Below are 17742 nucleotides of genomic sequence, written 5' to 3' on the forward strand. Positions count from 1 at the left end.
GGTTGCGTCTCACTAAGACAAACATGGTCCCTAATTAGCACCACATAACGTCTGCCCTAGATCAGCCATCGGAGCGACGTCTCCTACAGAGGTATAGAACAGCTGGGGACATTCTCATAGGGATTTTGAGGAATGACAAAATTACAATGCTATAATCTGTCATTTGTAATATGGCCATGTGAGACTTTGGATTTGTGAACTTTGTATTACTCCCACATGGTGAGAGAATTATTTGTTGTGAAAGTGAAGTGAAGTGATTGTCACATGTGATACACAGCAGCACAGCACACGGTGCACACAGTGAAATGTGTCCTCTGCATTTAACCCCTCACCCTGAGTGAGCAGTGGGCAGCCATGACAGGCGCCCGGGGAGCAGTGTGTGGGGACGGTGCTTTGCTCAGTGGCACCTCAGTGGCACCTTGGCGGATCGGGATTCGAACCGGCAACCTTCTGATTACGGGGCCGCTTCCTTAACCGCTAGGCCTCCACTGCCCCGAGTTTTCAGCACTGTTTTGATTGGTGCATTTGTTGGTGCATGACTCTAATCACTGTATTACATTTGTTGTGGTTGCAGTGTATTGTCTGACAAAAAAAAAGAAAGTGTAAGTGATACACTGCAGCACAGCACACAGTGACACAATGAAATATGTCCTCTGCTTTTAACCATCACCCTTGTTGAGCAGTGGGCAGCCATGACAGGCGCCCGGGGAGCAGTGTGTGGGGACGGTGCTTTGCTCAGTGGCACCTCAGTGGCATCTTGGCAGATCAGGATTCGAACCGGCAACCTTCTGATTATGGGGCCGCTTCCTTAAACGCTAGGCCACCTCTGCCCCATGCTCATTAAATTTCAGTAGTTTACTTCACATTGTAAGGTTTTCTGTTGGCGAGTTAATATTTGTCTTCAGATGGAACAGGTGTGACACATGTCCTTTTCCGGACATGATATAATATTGAACAAACGAAAAAACAGGAGGCGCAACGTGAGGCCAAGCGTCTGTTTTGTTGCCAGTCTCATCTCCGCACGTTGATGGGCTGGCCAAAACAGTATGGCCAAGCGCCTGTAGATATATATTGCCCGCCGAGCCTGATTTTCGTATCCAGCTCTGCCTGCCTGCCACCGTAATTCTCTCAGCTGGCAATAAAACGCCGCCAGGCTTTGGTAATTGGGGGACACAGACCCAACAGCCTTGCACTCAGTATTCTTGCGTTTTACTCCATGCAACAAAAGCAGCTGGCTTAGGCATTCCTAAGTGTCTTGCTCAGGGACACAATGGTAGTAAGTGGGATTTGAACCTGGGTCTTCTGGTTCACAGGCGAGTGTGTTACCCACTAGGCTACTACCACCCTTTTTTTTGTGGTGTTGGTTTAGAATCAAGACTTGGAGATTAGAGTGATTCATGTGGATATTCGTACATGGATTCCCAATCAATTGTTTTATACCCTAAGTAGTCTACGTGGTCTACAGTCTACGCAGTTTGGAAAAAGTTGTCACCCTCCTCTAAAGATATGTAAATGAGGGATTAAAAGAGAGCCCTGTTCTGCTCGGTGCTGTGAACACCTCTGTCGCAGTGAGTGATCCAGAGTTCTGATGGGAAGGTTAAGAGCAGCAAACTCTGGAGCTCAGCATGCACTGATTAACGAGGCGGGATGAAAGTGGGAGACATGCCTAAATGTTTAATGAAGCTCCGACCGGGTTAATGAAATTCCCAAACATCTGCCGGTCATTCGTATTTAGAAAATTTTGCCCTTATTCCCAGTTGGCCTTCAATGAAAAGGCAGTGTGATCTCGTGGTAGCTGGGCTCTGCAGATATGTTGGTCACTCTCTTTCAAACGAGCCTTTGTTATGCGCCGCCAGAGTCTTCTGCCAGGGCTGCTGTTAGGCCACAGCACAGTTGAAAACGATGGCCAGATGGGACAAAATAAAACTGGTCCTCTTGCCCTTGCTGGCACCCTGATCTATGAAATCATTAAATGAAAGTGCGACGAGCGTGTCCGTAGCAGTATAGTGTGGGGGATTAAATGCCGCCCTCTTATGGCTAGACCTATGGGGTAGATGCTGTCTAGCTGAAGCACTGCCGATGGTTGCCAAAGCGATTGTCATACTTTGCCACAGCTGGTTATTTTAATGAAAGTAACTGGCCACTTGAAGCCTGATCCTTGCTTTCCTTGTGTGAGAAAAGGAAATGGACCTGCAGCAAGGATCTGGATGACCCAAAGATTTCTAACGCAATGGAGGGAAAGGAAATTAGTTAGAAGATACATTATCACAGGGGAATGCCGTAATAAAATGTTCTTCCATTCTAACCCATGTTTCAAAACACCAAATGCAGTGGCAGTCTGCACCTATTGTGAAGCCTGTGATGTCATAGTTCAGGTCACATGAGTCCATTTATGCCATAATCAATGCACTTGATTAAGGAGAAAGGCATACTGGATCAATAGAAACGTGTGTGTATGTATGCATGCACACTTCTGTTTATATAATGCATTCTTCCCCTCACACGTGTGTGTTCAGAGCCTTTTTACAGTATCGTGTTTATTTGCATACGCGGTGGGCGTCGATTTTGCTGGCCCCGAGGCTGGATTGCACTCTAGAATCCAAACAGTGAGTGGAGAGGCTGAGTGAGCCAGTGCCAGCCCACCAGGCTTCTTCATGGCTTCCTGAGGCAGGCAAAAGCAGCATCAACAAAAGATGCTTCTGATAACTGAGAACTAGGCAATAGTAACAACAGTCATATGACATAGAGTCCAATGACACTGGGCTCTATTTTCAGGCTGGACCTTCAAGATCTGCATTCACCAGGCTATTCACACCCACATCCAGAGCAAGCAGTAGTTACAGGGACAGCCCCCCTGGAGCAACTCAGCATTAAGTGTCTTGCTGAGGGTTTGAACCTGTGACTTGGTTCGTAGGCGAGTGTGTTACCCATTAGGTAGCAATAAATCAGTGCTGTTTGAAAACTACACCTGTTCTTCTTATTATTTATATTATAAACATTTATTGGATTGTTTGTTTTTTATGTATTATCATTTTCTTTACATTTTAGTTATTAGTTTTTTTTTCTATTAGGGGTGGGACGATACCGGTAACTTACGATTCAATTCTGTGGCGATATGTGGCCCACGATAATGATATCACGATTCGCGATATCTACCATATTCAGTGTATTGGAAGAAATTTCATCAATGATATATCACGATATATGTGACTGAAAAAGAAAAATAAGGAATAAGAATTAATAAATGTATTAATGCCAATATTTCCAACATTGTGCAAGGAAAGATTCATTTGCATAAAAACTCGCTGCCTTCTGGTCTTAAATGTAAACACTGTACAGCTAGACAGATAAAAGTGCATGAACATTAAAAAAACAACATGACCATTAATTAACATGTGTAAACCATGATACTGAAACGTCAGTAGTAAGTTGCTGTAACTTACTTGGTTTTCCCTCATTATCACCTGAGAGTAGTTCACCGTGATAGCGAACGAGGTGCACTTGCACATTCGTTGTGTTGCTGTTATATTTTATCTTTGCAAAGCAGTTCTTAATTCAGTGCCTTTCCGTCGACTGTCTCGTAAAACCCGAAGTGTCTCCACACTTTAGAGTGGAAACTAGCGAGTGGGCCTTTGATTTGTTTTTTATTATTTTCTGCTATTCTCTGTTGTTGTTAGTTAACTTGTGTTTTTCACAGGCAGCTGTTTGCGCCACTTTACCCCTATTTACTCGAACAGCGCCCCCCGCAATGGTAGATATTGGGTAGTGACACCGACAATGGGTAAATTAATCATTTTGTGTTGTAATAAAATAGCGATATTTGCCGTTAGTGTATCGATTATTTATATTTTAAATTCTATTAAATTTTTCACTCCATTAGGGAAAATAAAATATTGGTTTGTGTGCATGGTGCAATGCTGCGCCCTCTGTCTTGAAGTCTTAAAAAAGCCACTTGGATGTCGTTTATTGCTCAAATGAAGTATGAATGAAATCCTTTTCTTTATCCTTCTAGTGTGTAAAAAGAAGAGCGTATGAGACGGTGCGTGTGTGATGTTCAGAATACAGGGCTAGTATTGAGAGCTATTGCTCTGCATTGTGTAATTGATATTGGGATTGCTGCTGTAAATCGTCCAAGTGCTCAGAAGCCACTTCAGCTCTGTGGAGGAAAATATTTTGTGTGCATAATGCACTCACATTCACCCATGCATGGAGCTGAGGATATTAATACATGTACAAACATAAAAAAAAAAAAAAAACGAAATAGGCACCCACCCACACACACACTCTCTGGGATATGTTACAGTTTCTTCAGGTCCAATGGAAAATTCATTATTTAGTAGGAAGGGGCGACTCTTCAGTATTAAATAAATTGTGACATTAACCTTAAAAAAACATGTACATGTACATTCATATAATGTATGATGATATTAAAATGTGATTTAGTCTGTATGTTATAACAATGTTACAACATTTTAAACATTATAATTTCATAATAATAAACTATGAATAAAATCCCTTTGCTACATTCTCTCCTATTATTTCTGAAATGTCAGTCCATCAAGAAACCAGCTGCTGGTAGATCTATTCATTTTGTCTATAAAAATCCTTGCCTCAGCTCTCTCCTCTATCTCAAGGTAACAGAGGTGTACCATGTGCTCATTTGGGTCAGTGTACTGTGGCACAGATTCAGCTTCTGTGCTGCAGAGTGTGTGCTGTGTCTCTGTCAATGGTAGTTATTTCAATGCCAGGATAATGCATCAAATGCTTAATTTCGCTATTAACAAGCATGTAGGGTTTATTTGCTAGTCTAAGGTTAAAGGCGTCCTCTGCTACTAATGATTATTTTAATAATCGATTAATCGGATTTAAAAAAAAATGGAAAAAAAATTCAACCCTTTATTCAAGAACAGAACTTCAATCTGTAGAAAATACATGGACAAGCTCCATGAGCTGTTTTAATAATAATAACAAAATAAAATAAAAATGGACTAACACAAAAAACATACACAGGTATGCTTTACATCTGCCAAATATATAGACTTATAAAATAAAGTGCCACCTGAGCTGCCAGAACAGAATGTCAGAGCTGGTTCTCTACACTACACTGCAGATGCACAGTCTCGCAGACGCACACACTTTTGCAGATGAACACACTCACAAACACTCACACTGATATACACACACACACACACACACACACACACACACACACTTACTCTTGCTCACTCCCTTTGTTCAAGCACTTTTCATTGCAATGCGAAAATGTGAACATGTCCACATGCTCCTGGCTCAGGCTTGCTCTTTACTTTGAGAGTATGTTGCCTGCTGCAGATAACGGCCGCTCAGATGGTGTTGAAGTGGTAGGGATGCAGGGGTAAGAAGTGAAGTGATTGTCATTGTGAAACACAATGGGCGGAGTTAGTCGTATGCCCCGGTTTTGATGCAGCGTTACTTTTGCATCATGCAGAGGAACCGAGCAGACTGGTCCAAGGTCCCGTGTTCCCTTTTATTCTTTCCTGTACAAAAAAAGCAGACGTAACGCATGGTCGTGTTGAGCACGTGCACAGACCGATGTTATAAATGCCATTCAAAGCGGCGTTTTTTTAAAGAAAAAAGTGTGTGTTTTATTAAAACGTAGCCGAATTTCGCCCATATGCCCCTGTATCTTTCCTCTACCTCCGCTCGTTTTTTTTAAATTATTTTTGCTCCGCCCTGTCTATGCAGGCATCAGTAGACCGATTGAGTTCTTAACAATCAAATGCGCATTGCGCGACACAATGAATCGATTATGAAATTCATTGCTGACTTAAAACCCATGCTGGTCAATATTTCACAAATAGTTCAAGCAGTGTTGCCAGTTACCAGATCATCCAAAAAAGCAGCAAAACACAGACAAACCTCTGGAAACTGTAGTCCACGACGACTGATCGTACCTAATGGAGATTTGGGCTCCTCAAATAACTTTTCAAAATGGCACTCTATGAACATTCCCTGAATATTTTCATCAACCCACCCTTCGAATGCATAAATGAATGAATAAATAAATGGCTTGCCTGTGTTACCCAGAATGCAATTGGTGCAGGCTGCCAGGGTACTTGGGCATAAAGAAAGGGTTATTGCGTAAGGGATGGTTTTAGTTTTAAAATTGAACGTTGTGAATTTTGCATGATTCAGCGTTGTAGAAATCAGATAATAATTCTTCTCCGCGGAGCCTCGCACCGCAGCCAGGCGCTCTGTCGGTCGAGAGGCTGGGAGAAAATGTCCGTGTGGGTGAGACGGCTTTGCAGCATTGTTCCAACTGTTAAACCAGCAGCAAGGTCACAGCTGCCACACCTTCTGAGGTGGAACTTTGGCAGATCTCCTTCAAAATGTGCATATTCAGATGCAATGCATCAGTGGAGCTGGCTCTGAATTGGCGGGGGCAGAATTAATGTGATTTATCGCAGTTTTCATTTTCTAGACTGGATGCACATCATCCCCTATCTGTCTGCCTATGTCTCTATGTCCGTTCATCAGTCCTTGCTTTGTCCCCAGGTAATTCGCAAGCCTGCCTGCTGGCCTCAATATTGAGCCTCCCAATCTCTGCTGACAGTATCGCTGTGGGAACATTTCGTTCTGTGCAATCCATTTTTTTTCATGTGGATGGGCAGAGTCTACAGAAACTTTTCTGTTCCAGTTGATCTTAAATACATAACTCGGCCATATTCTGCCTGTGCACAGTATTATTTATTTTTTATCACTGTTTTCAGAAACATTGATGCTTCTGTTCTCCATTTTAATAAGGTATATTTTGAGATATTAATGAAGAAACTATTATGTGATTATATTTATTTAGTCGCTAATCCTCAAGCTACTTGGCCTAAAGTGGCATCAGGATAACAATAGGCAAGGTAAAGGGAAGATATGGACACTAGAGGACGACTACAACAAAACTGTAGTCCTCCAGCATCTGACAGCGAGAATATCTACACATGCTTTGTATAGATTGGCCATGTCTGGAGCTGTAGCCACTGGGGATTATTACATAAACCTTGTAGCACATTCGGTTGCTGCAGACTCGGCTGTCTGACGTTGAGCTGTGAGGATGGATGGAGAAGCGGCACGATCAGACCTCCCCTCCATGGTGGTCATATTTCACAAGGCCGGGCCGGCGACGAGCATCCTATACATCAAGTCATACACAAAATTGGACTTGGCTGTCACTCATTTGTCATTCAGACATCAGGCTCCTTTAAGGAAAATGCTTGTGTTCGGAGTTGAAATTAGTATGGTGAGGGGTTTTTGACTGTAGCAGAGAGTTAGTATTTCATATTTGAAAATGTCAAACGAAGTACTAAAGCCATTTGATAACTTTAATATTTTTTCCGAAATTAAGCATATTATCAAGATTTTATTTTCGGCACTGTGACGTCACCTAGCTCTCAGTGGTCATGAGGTGAAAACGTTTCATTAGTTTGCTTGATGGAATTGGAATATATTATAAAGACTTGCTTATACCGTAAGTGGCTGCACACTTATTGATCCACATATCGATCGCCCCCACTCTGCCGTTTATATCAGGGCTTTGTGTAGCCCAATTTAAATCAGGGTGTTGTATATAAAGCACCATTAAGCTCATCCAACTGCATCAATAACAGTGATAAGACAGGAAATTAATGCACAACAGTGAATTCTTTTTGGATGCAATTGGACTTAAAAAATTTTTTTTAATATGATCATAAATATGATCTCTGGTAAATCTCTCTTAGGTAGTAGAACTTTATTAATCCCTCTGGAAGGTTCCTCCAGGAAATTTAGTAAAGGGTTTGTGACCAAAGTCAAACCCTCAGGTGAACATTGCTGGGTCTCCACTCCAGGGGTGTTGAGCGCTGGCCTGACCTATTTAGCGTCCACGGTGTGCAGCTCTGTGGGCTGGAATTAAGAATGAAGTATTAGGGACTTGGTTTGACCCCTCTGGTCACACACTTAAAGCAACCTAAATATGGCCGTACGAACACACCCTGGTTTCATACACATTCATATGTTGTCCTTGATTCTTCTCTTCCAAAGGCCCGGGGTAATCAATTGCCTTCCCTCAGTGATTCCTGCGCTCCCCGCAAAGCAGCAAATGGAAAGTGCTGTACTCTGGAATTTGTGAGCCCATGCTCCCCACTGCATGAATGATAGGTCAGGAGTTTCTGTTCATTCATCATTTTTTTTGATTGAATTTGATTTTTTTTTCCCTGGCAGCCTTTTTTTCCCTGAAGATGCACTCTGGGGATTTTACAACATACAGTTTGCATGCGGTTGTGTGTGGAAGAGAAAAGAGAATGAACAACAGAGGACTCTGACTGACTGAGAGAATAAGAAGGCATTTGCCTCAGAGCTCCTCAAAACAGCAAACACAACACCAACAAATAGATGTCTTCCACGTACTTCTGTACACATATCTAAATATAAGATTAGACAAGTATAAAACATTAGAAAACACTTATTAAACAGACAATAGACTCCATTCACTGTAAATAGACATTTAGTGGAAGTGAAGTGATTGTCATTGTGATACATGACAAACACAGCACACGATGACACAACGTTCTCTGCTTTTAACCATCACCCATAGTGAGCAGTGGGCAGCCGTGCCAGGCGCCTGGGGAGCAGTGTGTGGAGACGGTGCTTTGCTCAGTGGCACCTTGGCGGATCGGGATTCGAACCGATTACGAGTCCGCTTCCTTACCCACTCGGCCACCACTGCCCCATGTATAGTTATGTATAGAAAATAGACAAATGAATAATAGTCTAAATATTTAGCAGCTTTGCACTTTACAATACAGCACATTTGAGTCACAAGTGAACAGAAACAGGTGACAGAGATAAAATAAAGGCACAGATAAGGTGCAGTAAATGTACTGGCAAATATAGTAATATAATAAGTTAATGATGTATAAAATATGACTTTTACTGTCCCCAAATGCAAATCAGCATCGCATCTAATCCCTATTCCTGTCCTGTCTTTTTCCATTGCTGAACTCGACTCTCTTTGATTTAACTTCCCACCATTACACTCGCACTTGGCAGCGTGCTCCCCACTGAAGCAGAGGTTGCTTCAGTGTTTTAGGGATCTTTGGATGAAACGACGGATCAGTTCCTGTCTGACGACCATCGGAGCCTTTTTTCCATATTAAAGGGGACGGGAAGATCTTCTGAAGAGCAGCATGTTGCAAATCACTTTGTGATGGATTATGAGGTTTGCTTACATTCAAAGTAGAGGCGCACATCCTGTGGAGCTTTGCGAGGGGAGCCGGTGCCGAGATTCATTTTTAATTAGAGCATTTTGTTATGCTCATCCTCATTTGTATTCAGAATTCACTCCATGGCACAGACCTTATTTAGACAGATTGCCTTTACTGTGCACAGGCAAATTTTGGTGGATGTTTGTCAGTCAGTCTGTGTCTTTAAGGTGCATCACATGCATTCACGTGGGAGTTGATCGCCACGATGACCTGTCTGGGGTCATGCACATGCAACTGTGATGTCCAAGTATGATCCCACTTCATTTTGTGATGCATCAAGCCCATCACAAAGCCCATCAAGCCCATGAAAATTGCGATGCATTCAGCACTCCTGGTGCAAGAAAGTGAAATCAATTGAAGCTAATGAGAGCACAGGGTGTAATGAGAGCTGCCTAATCTTGTCCCTTTATTTTTTCAAGAGAGGAAAGTAATTCCTTCACTTCCTTAAAATTGTCATTATTTTTAACCTTGCATGTTGTTGAGCAGCAGTTATTCCGGAAGTACTAAGTGTGCAGAGCAGTACAGCACACCACTATCAATTGAAATGGTTCAACTGACCTCTCGATTGAAAATGACACTTCTTTAAAGCCATAATAATAATGGCTTATTATAGTGAAGTGTACTTTACCAAAGTATGCAAAGGTTACAATTGATTTGATTAATGTGGTGCACGCTACACAATTACACTGATGACAAGACAAACATGATACATTTCTTGTTTTACCAATTTGTTATTGATTATCATGAATAATAATATTCTTCATTCTTGTCATGAAGAATATTAAACTATGAAATCCCAGCTGTCCCAGCTATGCCTCTCTCAGCAATCTCAGCTATCTCTCACCTATTGCTCAGGAGAGGGAAGAGATGGATTGGCTAAGCTCACCATCATCGCCACGGTGACTCTTGTGATCATCGGGGCACTTGCAGAGTCTTGAACAGGATGGAGGGAATCAGCATTCTTTCAAGTGCTCTCCAGCGGCCTCACAGGCATCCGAGGTCTGTGCTCATCCGCGCCCTCTGGATTGATGCACCAGCATGGGTGCTTGTAAGCAGCTGTCAAGGAATTGGCCTGCTTTGTGTTTGCATTTGCTTTCCGCTTGGATGGCTGGAAGGACCATTTGCTCCCTGACATCAGATAATATGCTTATGCCTTAAACTTGAGATGCATGAGGAGTGTGCTGTTTTAAAATAATGGTTGAATTTTAATAGACTGTACTTCAAGAAATGGCTGAAAATATAATGCAAGGCACAGAGTAGAGTTTTTTTAGGCGTTTTTTAATACTACACGTCTAATGTCAAATTCCATTTAACCAAACTATTCATTCTTTTTCAGAATCTTTATTGAGGCGTGGCTAATTGCTTTAGAAATAGCTGGTAGGTTTTATTCTTTTATAGCAGGTTTAAATCTGAAAAATTTGCTATTAAGTTTTATTATCCGAACAGACACAAAGATGTCTTCCTCAGTGGATCAGGTTTGAGTTTTACCTGTACATACATGCATTGTCTGAAGTGATGTGGTTTCTGCCTCCTGTGAAGTTATCCCCCCCCTTAATTAATCAGAAAGAAACCAGAAAATCTTCATCAAACACAACTGGGCTTGTTCTCATACCATGCAGGGAAGAGTGACAGAAAGGCACGGATGTTCTCCGGCTGTGGCTGCGAAGTGGCCGTGCGCTACGGTGAAGTGAAAAAGTTCCCCGGATTACACGGCTCAATTCCGTCCCCAGCTCCGGTGTCACTATCACAGCAAAGCAGAGACAGGTCCGCCGCTCGTCTTGGTCAACAGCTGTTGATTCCGGAGACTTTGCACCAGAAAGCGGATTTGGCAGCCCTTCATTCAGCATGGTGTAGTATTTATCAGTCCAAAGGCAGGGTGTGTGTGGAAAGAAGCACTCTTTGGAACTTTTCCTTTCTGCTTTATTTAACGCTGTAAACTTTGTTCTGCAACAAGTTATCTTACACAGAGATCACAATGTATCTCTGTGGTTAGGACTTTGATCACCACTGACTTGTTGTTCACGGCACCAGACCTTTGATGCATTTTCCACGCCGGTAGCCCTCAGCAGAGCCGAGGAACTTGCACTTCGTTAGTGAACACCATGAAAGCGGCTTTGAAATGTGTTGGAGGAGTCATGGACTCTTCACCAAAAACAGTCTATTTAGCATTAAGCAGAAATTTTTAAAGATTATCTGTGTCCCTGAGAAAGACTGTCCAGGGGGACTGTCACTGGAACCACGCTCTGGATAAAGGTTTCTGATAAATGGCGTAAATATAAGAGAAAACAAGACACTAATAAACTAATAAGGAGCACCAAGAATATTCCAAATTCAAGACGCCAATGAAGAATCCAGCATTTTCCCATGATGGCCACGAGTGACATATATATTTTTAATTTTCATAAGATGGCATAACATTTTCAAATTATAATAATTTATAATATGATGAGTATCAGAAATAAATGTGCAGAAAAAAAATATAAGTATATGACAAGCAAGATTATTCTTGAAGCAAGAATCTAAATGTGTAAAAAAACAACAACATAAAAATGCCGTAAAAACAGTGTGTGATTTATACATGTGACTGAGACAATAAAATGAAATATAAATTAGCATTATAGGACTGTAATAATTCCTGCTATTTTGCACTCACCCTTGACCCCTTTGCCAACAGTCTTCTTGGTAGAGAGGCAGCTTCTGCTCATTAGTCACTCGGTTCCTTCCTCTCACAGTCTTTCCTTTTCATCATTTTCCTCTACTTTCTCTTTTCTTTTCCACCCGTATCTTATTCCCACTGGTGGGGTATTCCATATGCTGCGTTTTTTAGGAGCAGGTGGCGATTGGCATGGGGACTTGGCTTTGTTAGGTCTGGACAAGGAACCATCAGCCAGCCCCAAAGATAAATATGCTGTCATATCCAGCCATGTAAATTCACTTTACTGTTTGAACATAATAACATGTTGTTTTAGTCACATTTACAATAGAAATTCATTTACTGCTTAGAAAATATTTATCCTAATTCATTTTAATTTGTTAAATGTAGAAAATGCTGCATGCATTTACTGTATGTGCTTTCACATCAAGTACATTACAGGAGGCTAGTTAGTCTAAATAATATAATATGCTATTCAGGAACAAGATGCTTGATAAGCAGTTTTCTCTCTCCTGCATTTGAGGTGTGTGGGGGACAGGGGTGGAGGGGTTGGAGTGATGAGTGATCACTTGTGAGGTTAATGGAGGCGGATTATGTGACACACTTGCACAAATATTTACAAAGCAATGAAAGGATGCCCCAGATGGAAGTGCTGAGGATGTCAAGGAAACATGCTAGGGCTGGTGAGGGTGCGAGTGCAGGGACCAGGGAATAGTGCCAATCCATGGACAGCCATCCTACATCAAGCCGGAAATACTGCAGCCTGTCCACAGACAACCAGGCACGTTAGACAAAGTAATGCGATACAGGACAGTCTGCTCTGTCAAGGTGACATTCGGCTGTGAGAAAGGAAAAAAAAGGAAAAGAGATAACAGTCACGGGAGTGTGGGATTTCAAGATGATTATCACTTAAATGTTACTTTGCATAATCTAATGGAGCCATTGTAATTGTGTTGAATGCCATTACTCAGATTAATTCAATGTGTATAAAGCAAAACAATAGCAAATCATGCTGCTTCTGAAATATGAGTCATGGGTTTCAGAAAAATTTAAACCCTCAGCTGAACCTGCCATTTGTGGCATAAACAAATGTGTGTTAAAATTCATTTGCATTGTGACTATAATGAAAGATATTGCTTGGAGTGTGAGCAATTTGTATGAATGTGAATAATAATAAAAACATTTAGACACCCCTGCCAGGAAATCAACTGTTCTCTCTGCTTTTCCAGATGATTCAAATTATGGGGCATCTGGGTCTCCGCCGTTTCCTCAGGACCCAGTCACGGTGGCTGCCCCATCACATCCAATGACTGATTTTTTGGTGGAGGAGCAGGATTCTCTTTCCGTCATCCAATCTGAGCCCACAGGTTCATCGAAAAGCACAAAAGAGCAGCCTGCCTTCACCTCCATCCTCACGCTTATGGCCAGCACAGTGAGAAAGCCTCAGAATCTGCTCCACCCAAGAACAGCTCCTCAAAAGAGAAGCGAAAACCAAACCAACCAGTGGTTTTCAGAAGTGACCATAGAAAGGGCTGAACCATCCTTTGCATCTTCAGTTTCCTCTGGAATCACGGAGCCTGTGACCAACTCCTCCTCAGACTCAGGTTTGGCTCAGAGCATGCAGCCAAATATCATGTCACCATCTCTGTCAGAATGGTCCTCAGACATCTCCACAAATGAATATGTGGCACCATCACCAACCTCAGTATCCTTGTCACCTTTACATTTATTAGCAGTTTCATCAGTTCCATCCTCATCCGCAGATCAATCATTCTCAATGTCCAAGGCGTCATTTAAGGATCATTTACAGAATCTGACCTCTGGATTCACAACACTGTCCATGTTAGACACTGCCTTAAAAAAGACATCTAATGTGATATCACAGGGACCCACAACATTGGCTGTTTCAAGCACTGATCATTTTTCAGTAACCAAGAGTCTATCCATTTCTATGGCCCCAGGTCCATTAGTAAAATATAATCAATATATTACCAGAGGTCACAAAACCACGAATAATAAGGCTGCTAGCACCTCATTGGACAAAGCACTGACCACATCAAATATGAACACAGCAAATACAGATCACAGTAGTTCTTTTGAGCATAGCAAACTCATGCCTCTGTTTTTCCCTACACAAAACCCCCCTTCCTTAAATTCAGCATCACTGGACATCAGTGGGACAGGGTCATTGACCGATTCCCTTAAAATGACTCAATATCCACCACATTTCAATGAATCGTCATTAAGTCAGGCTTCTGAAACAGAACATTCTTTGGAACCACAATCACCTGTAACCTACAGAACTTCTGATGTACCTGAAACATCAGACAGCCATTTTGTGAAAGCACATTCTGCCTTAAAAACAGCAGAATTCTCCTCAAATATGTCAGGTATTTCCCCATTTTTCTCTACAAATGCCTCAGTAGACTTGTCAGATTCAGAATTCAGACCCACCAGAACCTCAAATTCAGAGTATTTAGTAAGGCTGCCAGATATAGTGACACCTGCAGGTCAGTCCAACCCAGGTGAACAATACAAAGAGTTGGTGACACATGCAGAAGTGTTTGCTTTCAATCAACCTTCACCAATAAGCCCCAAATCCCCCAGATTCACTTACTCTTCTGTCACAGTGATGGATCCATCAGTGGGCTCCCAAACACCCTCACTTACTGATTCCTCCCCAGGCTCTCACTCAGCAATAATGTCACTCACTTCTTCTACACAAGATCATGGATTTAAGGCTCACACATTGGCAGATGAAGCTCATAACACGATTGCTTATGAGACAAGGAGCCCAGATAATATCCACAGAGCTCTATCTGAGCCCAGCAGGAGTTCCAAAGGCCTGTCCAGCCCCGGTCAGCAATCTAGAACTGTCATGTTTGCTAAGATGGGTGACGATACTGTGCTGACAGCAACATTGCTGATTCCACCCAGCTTTGACATAGAGGCTGCTGAAAACACAAAAAGGGCTGTTACCTCTCCACAGGTTTCACAAAGTGTCACATCACAAAATTCCACTTCTGCTCTGTTCACAGAAAACAATCACTCATACTTTCAAGCAACAGCTATAGGTGCCACCGCTGGTGCATTTACAAGATCTGGCAGCTCCTCAAAGCACAATACACTGACTTCTAGACAGCATGGCCACCAGGCATCTTCTGGGACATCTGACAATTTCTCGATTTCTGACGTTGCATACCAGAAAATACAGCCCTCGCTGGGTACTTCAGCAGAATTTCAATCACTTTATGCAACAGGGCCTTCCCCTGCATACACAAGTGAGAAATCCCCCCAATCTCCCCGTCTGCCTTCATCTCCACTTGTCACGGAGGATGATCAAACATTTATTAGTCATATTTCCCCCAGAAATGATTCCAGGCTTGTCCAGAGTGCTGATGAAATTAGACTATCCATGGTGCAAAACAGCACTCAGACAGGGACCTATTTGCCCAGTCAAGACTACATAATCATGGAAAGCTCTGGGATACAAGAGCCAATGCATTCAGATAGACATGTAGACAATTTGCCGTATTTTTATGCACAGAAGGTTGCTGCAAGTTCGTCAGAACACTCACTGAACGCAGATCCTTACACGACCACCAAGGACAAAGCCTTTGTTGTGGATTCAGCTATTTCCTCGAGTCCCACATACACGGTCGCTGAACACACCAGTGCAACACACCAGCACGTGGGTGACAGCACCACCAATTCACACATGTCATGGCCTGAAAGCAGTTTTGCACATTTAAATACGAGTTTGAACGCTTCATCAGAAGAGCACACCAAGAACATTTCCAGGGAAACCATGTCTTTTATCCCAACAGAGTCAAGTAAATTATCCAAAATGGAAAGACTGATATTTTCATATGATACTGAGTTTCCACTTGACACTGTCGTGCAACCTGAAGAAAAACTGGAAAGTTTGTCTCTGTTAACAGTAACTATACGTAACAGGTTAGAATCGCATATCTCAGAATCAACAATTAAGCCTAATTTAAAGGGGCTGGGACTGAGAACTGAAAACAGTTATTTTATCAGTGGCAGTGGAACAACAGGACAGCTTGAAATGACAAGTCTGAGTTTTATAACTGGACAAGACACACCTCTGTCAGGATCACACCAGCAGGTATCAACACCAGCTGTAAATTTACAATCACCATCGATCACATCTACACCTAGCATCACCTACCAGCAACAGACAAGACTTCCCACAGTAGCTGATATACCCTCCAGAACAGTGAGGGAACATATTACGTCATCATCATTATCATTGTCATCAACCAACTTGCAAGTATCATCATCATCATTCATCTCATCTCCCATATGGTCACTCCCTCCTGTAACATCATCCTCACCATTCTTCTTACTGTCATCATCATCCTCATCATCATCTAAAGTGATGATCTCATCATCATCATCTCCCATATCGGCACTCCCACCTGCAGCATCTCCCTCATCAACTTCATCATCGTCATTATTATCATCTACAGAATTGTCATCATATTGGTCAAAGTCACCTTTGTCATCATCATCATCATCACCACCAGCTTCATCATTATCAGGTCCTACACCAATTTCTCCCACTGTGACCTCAAACACCAATACACATGAATTAAATGATTATAATTTTCTAATTCCAGAGGAACCAACAATGGATTCTGTCTCTGACAGAGTGACTGGTGTTTTCTCCAGACTGAACGACTCACTTATATCTTCATCTCAAATGAACACTACAACCTTACCCAGCAGATCAGCATTCTCATCCAACAATCCAGGTTTCAGAACAACCCAGGAACCCTTAGAGAGCACCCCACTGCAGCTCACAACCATGATGACTACAACAGTTGCTCCAACTACCACCACCACCACCACCACCACTACTATTACCACTACTCAGTCCACGACCCCAAAAGAAACCGAGCCCACAACAACTGTACAGACCACTACCACAACAGCCCCAAGGACTTCTGCTGCCACACGTTCCTCCACATGGACCACAACCCCGCAGAAACCCAGGACCATTTCTCCAAAGACCACTACTGTTGTGGCTACTACCACCCCCGCCACGGCATCACAACTCAAGTGCAATGTCACAAACAGAATGTGGGTGAAAACAGGTAAAAGTATCTTTTAAGTGTAGTAAAAGCTTGGTTTGGTGTCAAATCAAATTTCATGTGACTGTGTGGGCAATATAATAGAAGACCGTAGGATAAATTTGACAGCGGTGGGCTGGGCTTCTGCCCCTCGGCGAGTCCCTGCCCTGCACCCAGTATGCTGCGATGGGCAGCTATGATTATGGAAAGTGAGTAAGAGAGTGAATATATATTTGATGACCATCCGCTCCTGTTACCTATATAGTCAAGAGACTATAGCGATGGATTTTTCTGCACTTAGTTTCTGTTATGAGTTTGTGATTAATCAAATTGTAAATGCTTATACTGCACTGATGAGAATGAGGTAGTTCCCAGCAGATCCTTGTTAGGTGAGATTTGGTTCAAACAGCCAGACGAACATGTGTTAGTGTTAAGCAAATAAAATACGAGGATTGGCTGTCAAAGCACTAGGGATGCAGTGATATTTAGTTGTTGCCCTTTACCAGAACAATTTTCAATCAGTAGTTACAGTGATAGTTCCCATGGAGAAACTCAGGTTAAGTGTCTTGTCTTGTTGCCGGGGTGGTGAATCTGCAACGTTTTGGTCATCTGGTTCATTACCCACTACAACCACCCAAATGCAGACCTTCTCCTCATATTTTTTTCAGGGCTGCGGCCTCCACAATGTAGAGTGATACATGTATGTTTATTTATTAATAGA

The 17742-nt window shown here is 42.3% G+C and overlaps 1 protein-coding gene across 6 annotated transcripts in view; it reads left to right on the forward strand.

The window, feature by feature from the left end:
- kiaa1549lb (KIAA1549-like b) overlaps positions 1-17742 on the forward strand; it is a 49620-nt gene that overhangs the window by 3235 nt on the left and 28643 nt on the right. For all 6 annotated transcript variants that reach the window (XM_028956518.1, XM_028956519.1, XM_028956520.1 and 3 more), the window contains exons 2-3: positions 13155-13529; positions 16569-17045. In XM_028956518.1, the coding sequence (XP_028812351.1) occupies positions 13155-13529; positions 16569-17045 (852 nt within the window). The remainder of the gene's footprint in view (positions 1-13154; positions 13530-16568; positions 17046-17742) is intronic.

Source organism: Denticeps clupeoides, chromosome 16 (assembly GCF_900700375.1).
Source record: "Denticeps clupeoides chromosome 16, fDenClu1.1, whole genome shotgun sequence".
NCBI lineage: Eukaryota > Metazoa > Chordata > Actinopteri > Clupeiformes > Denticipitidae > Denticeps > Denticeps clupeoides.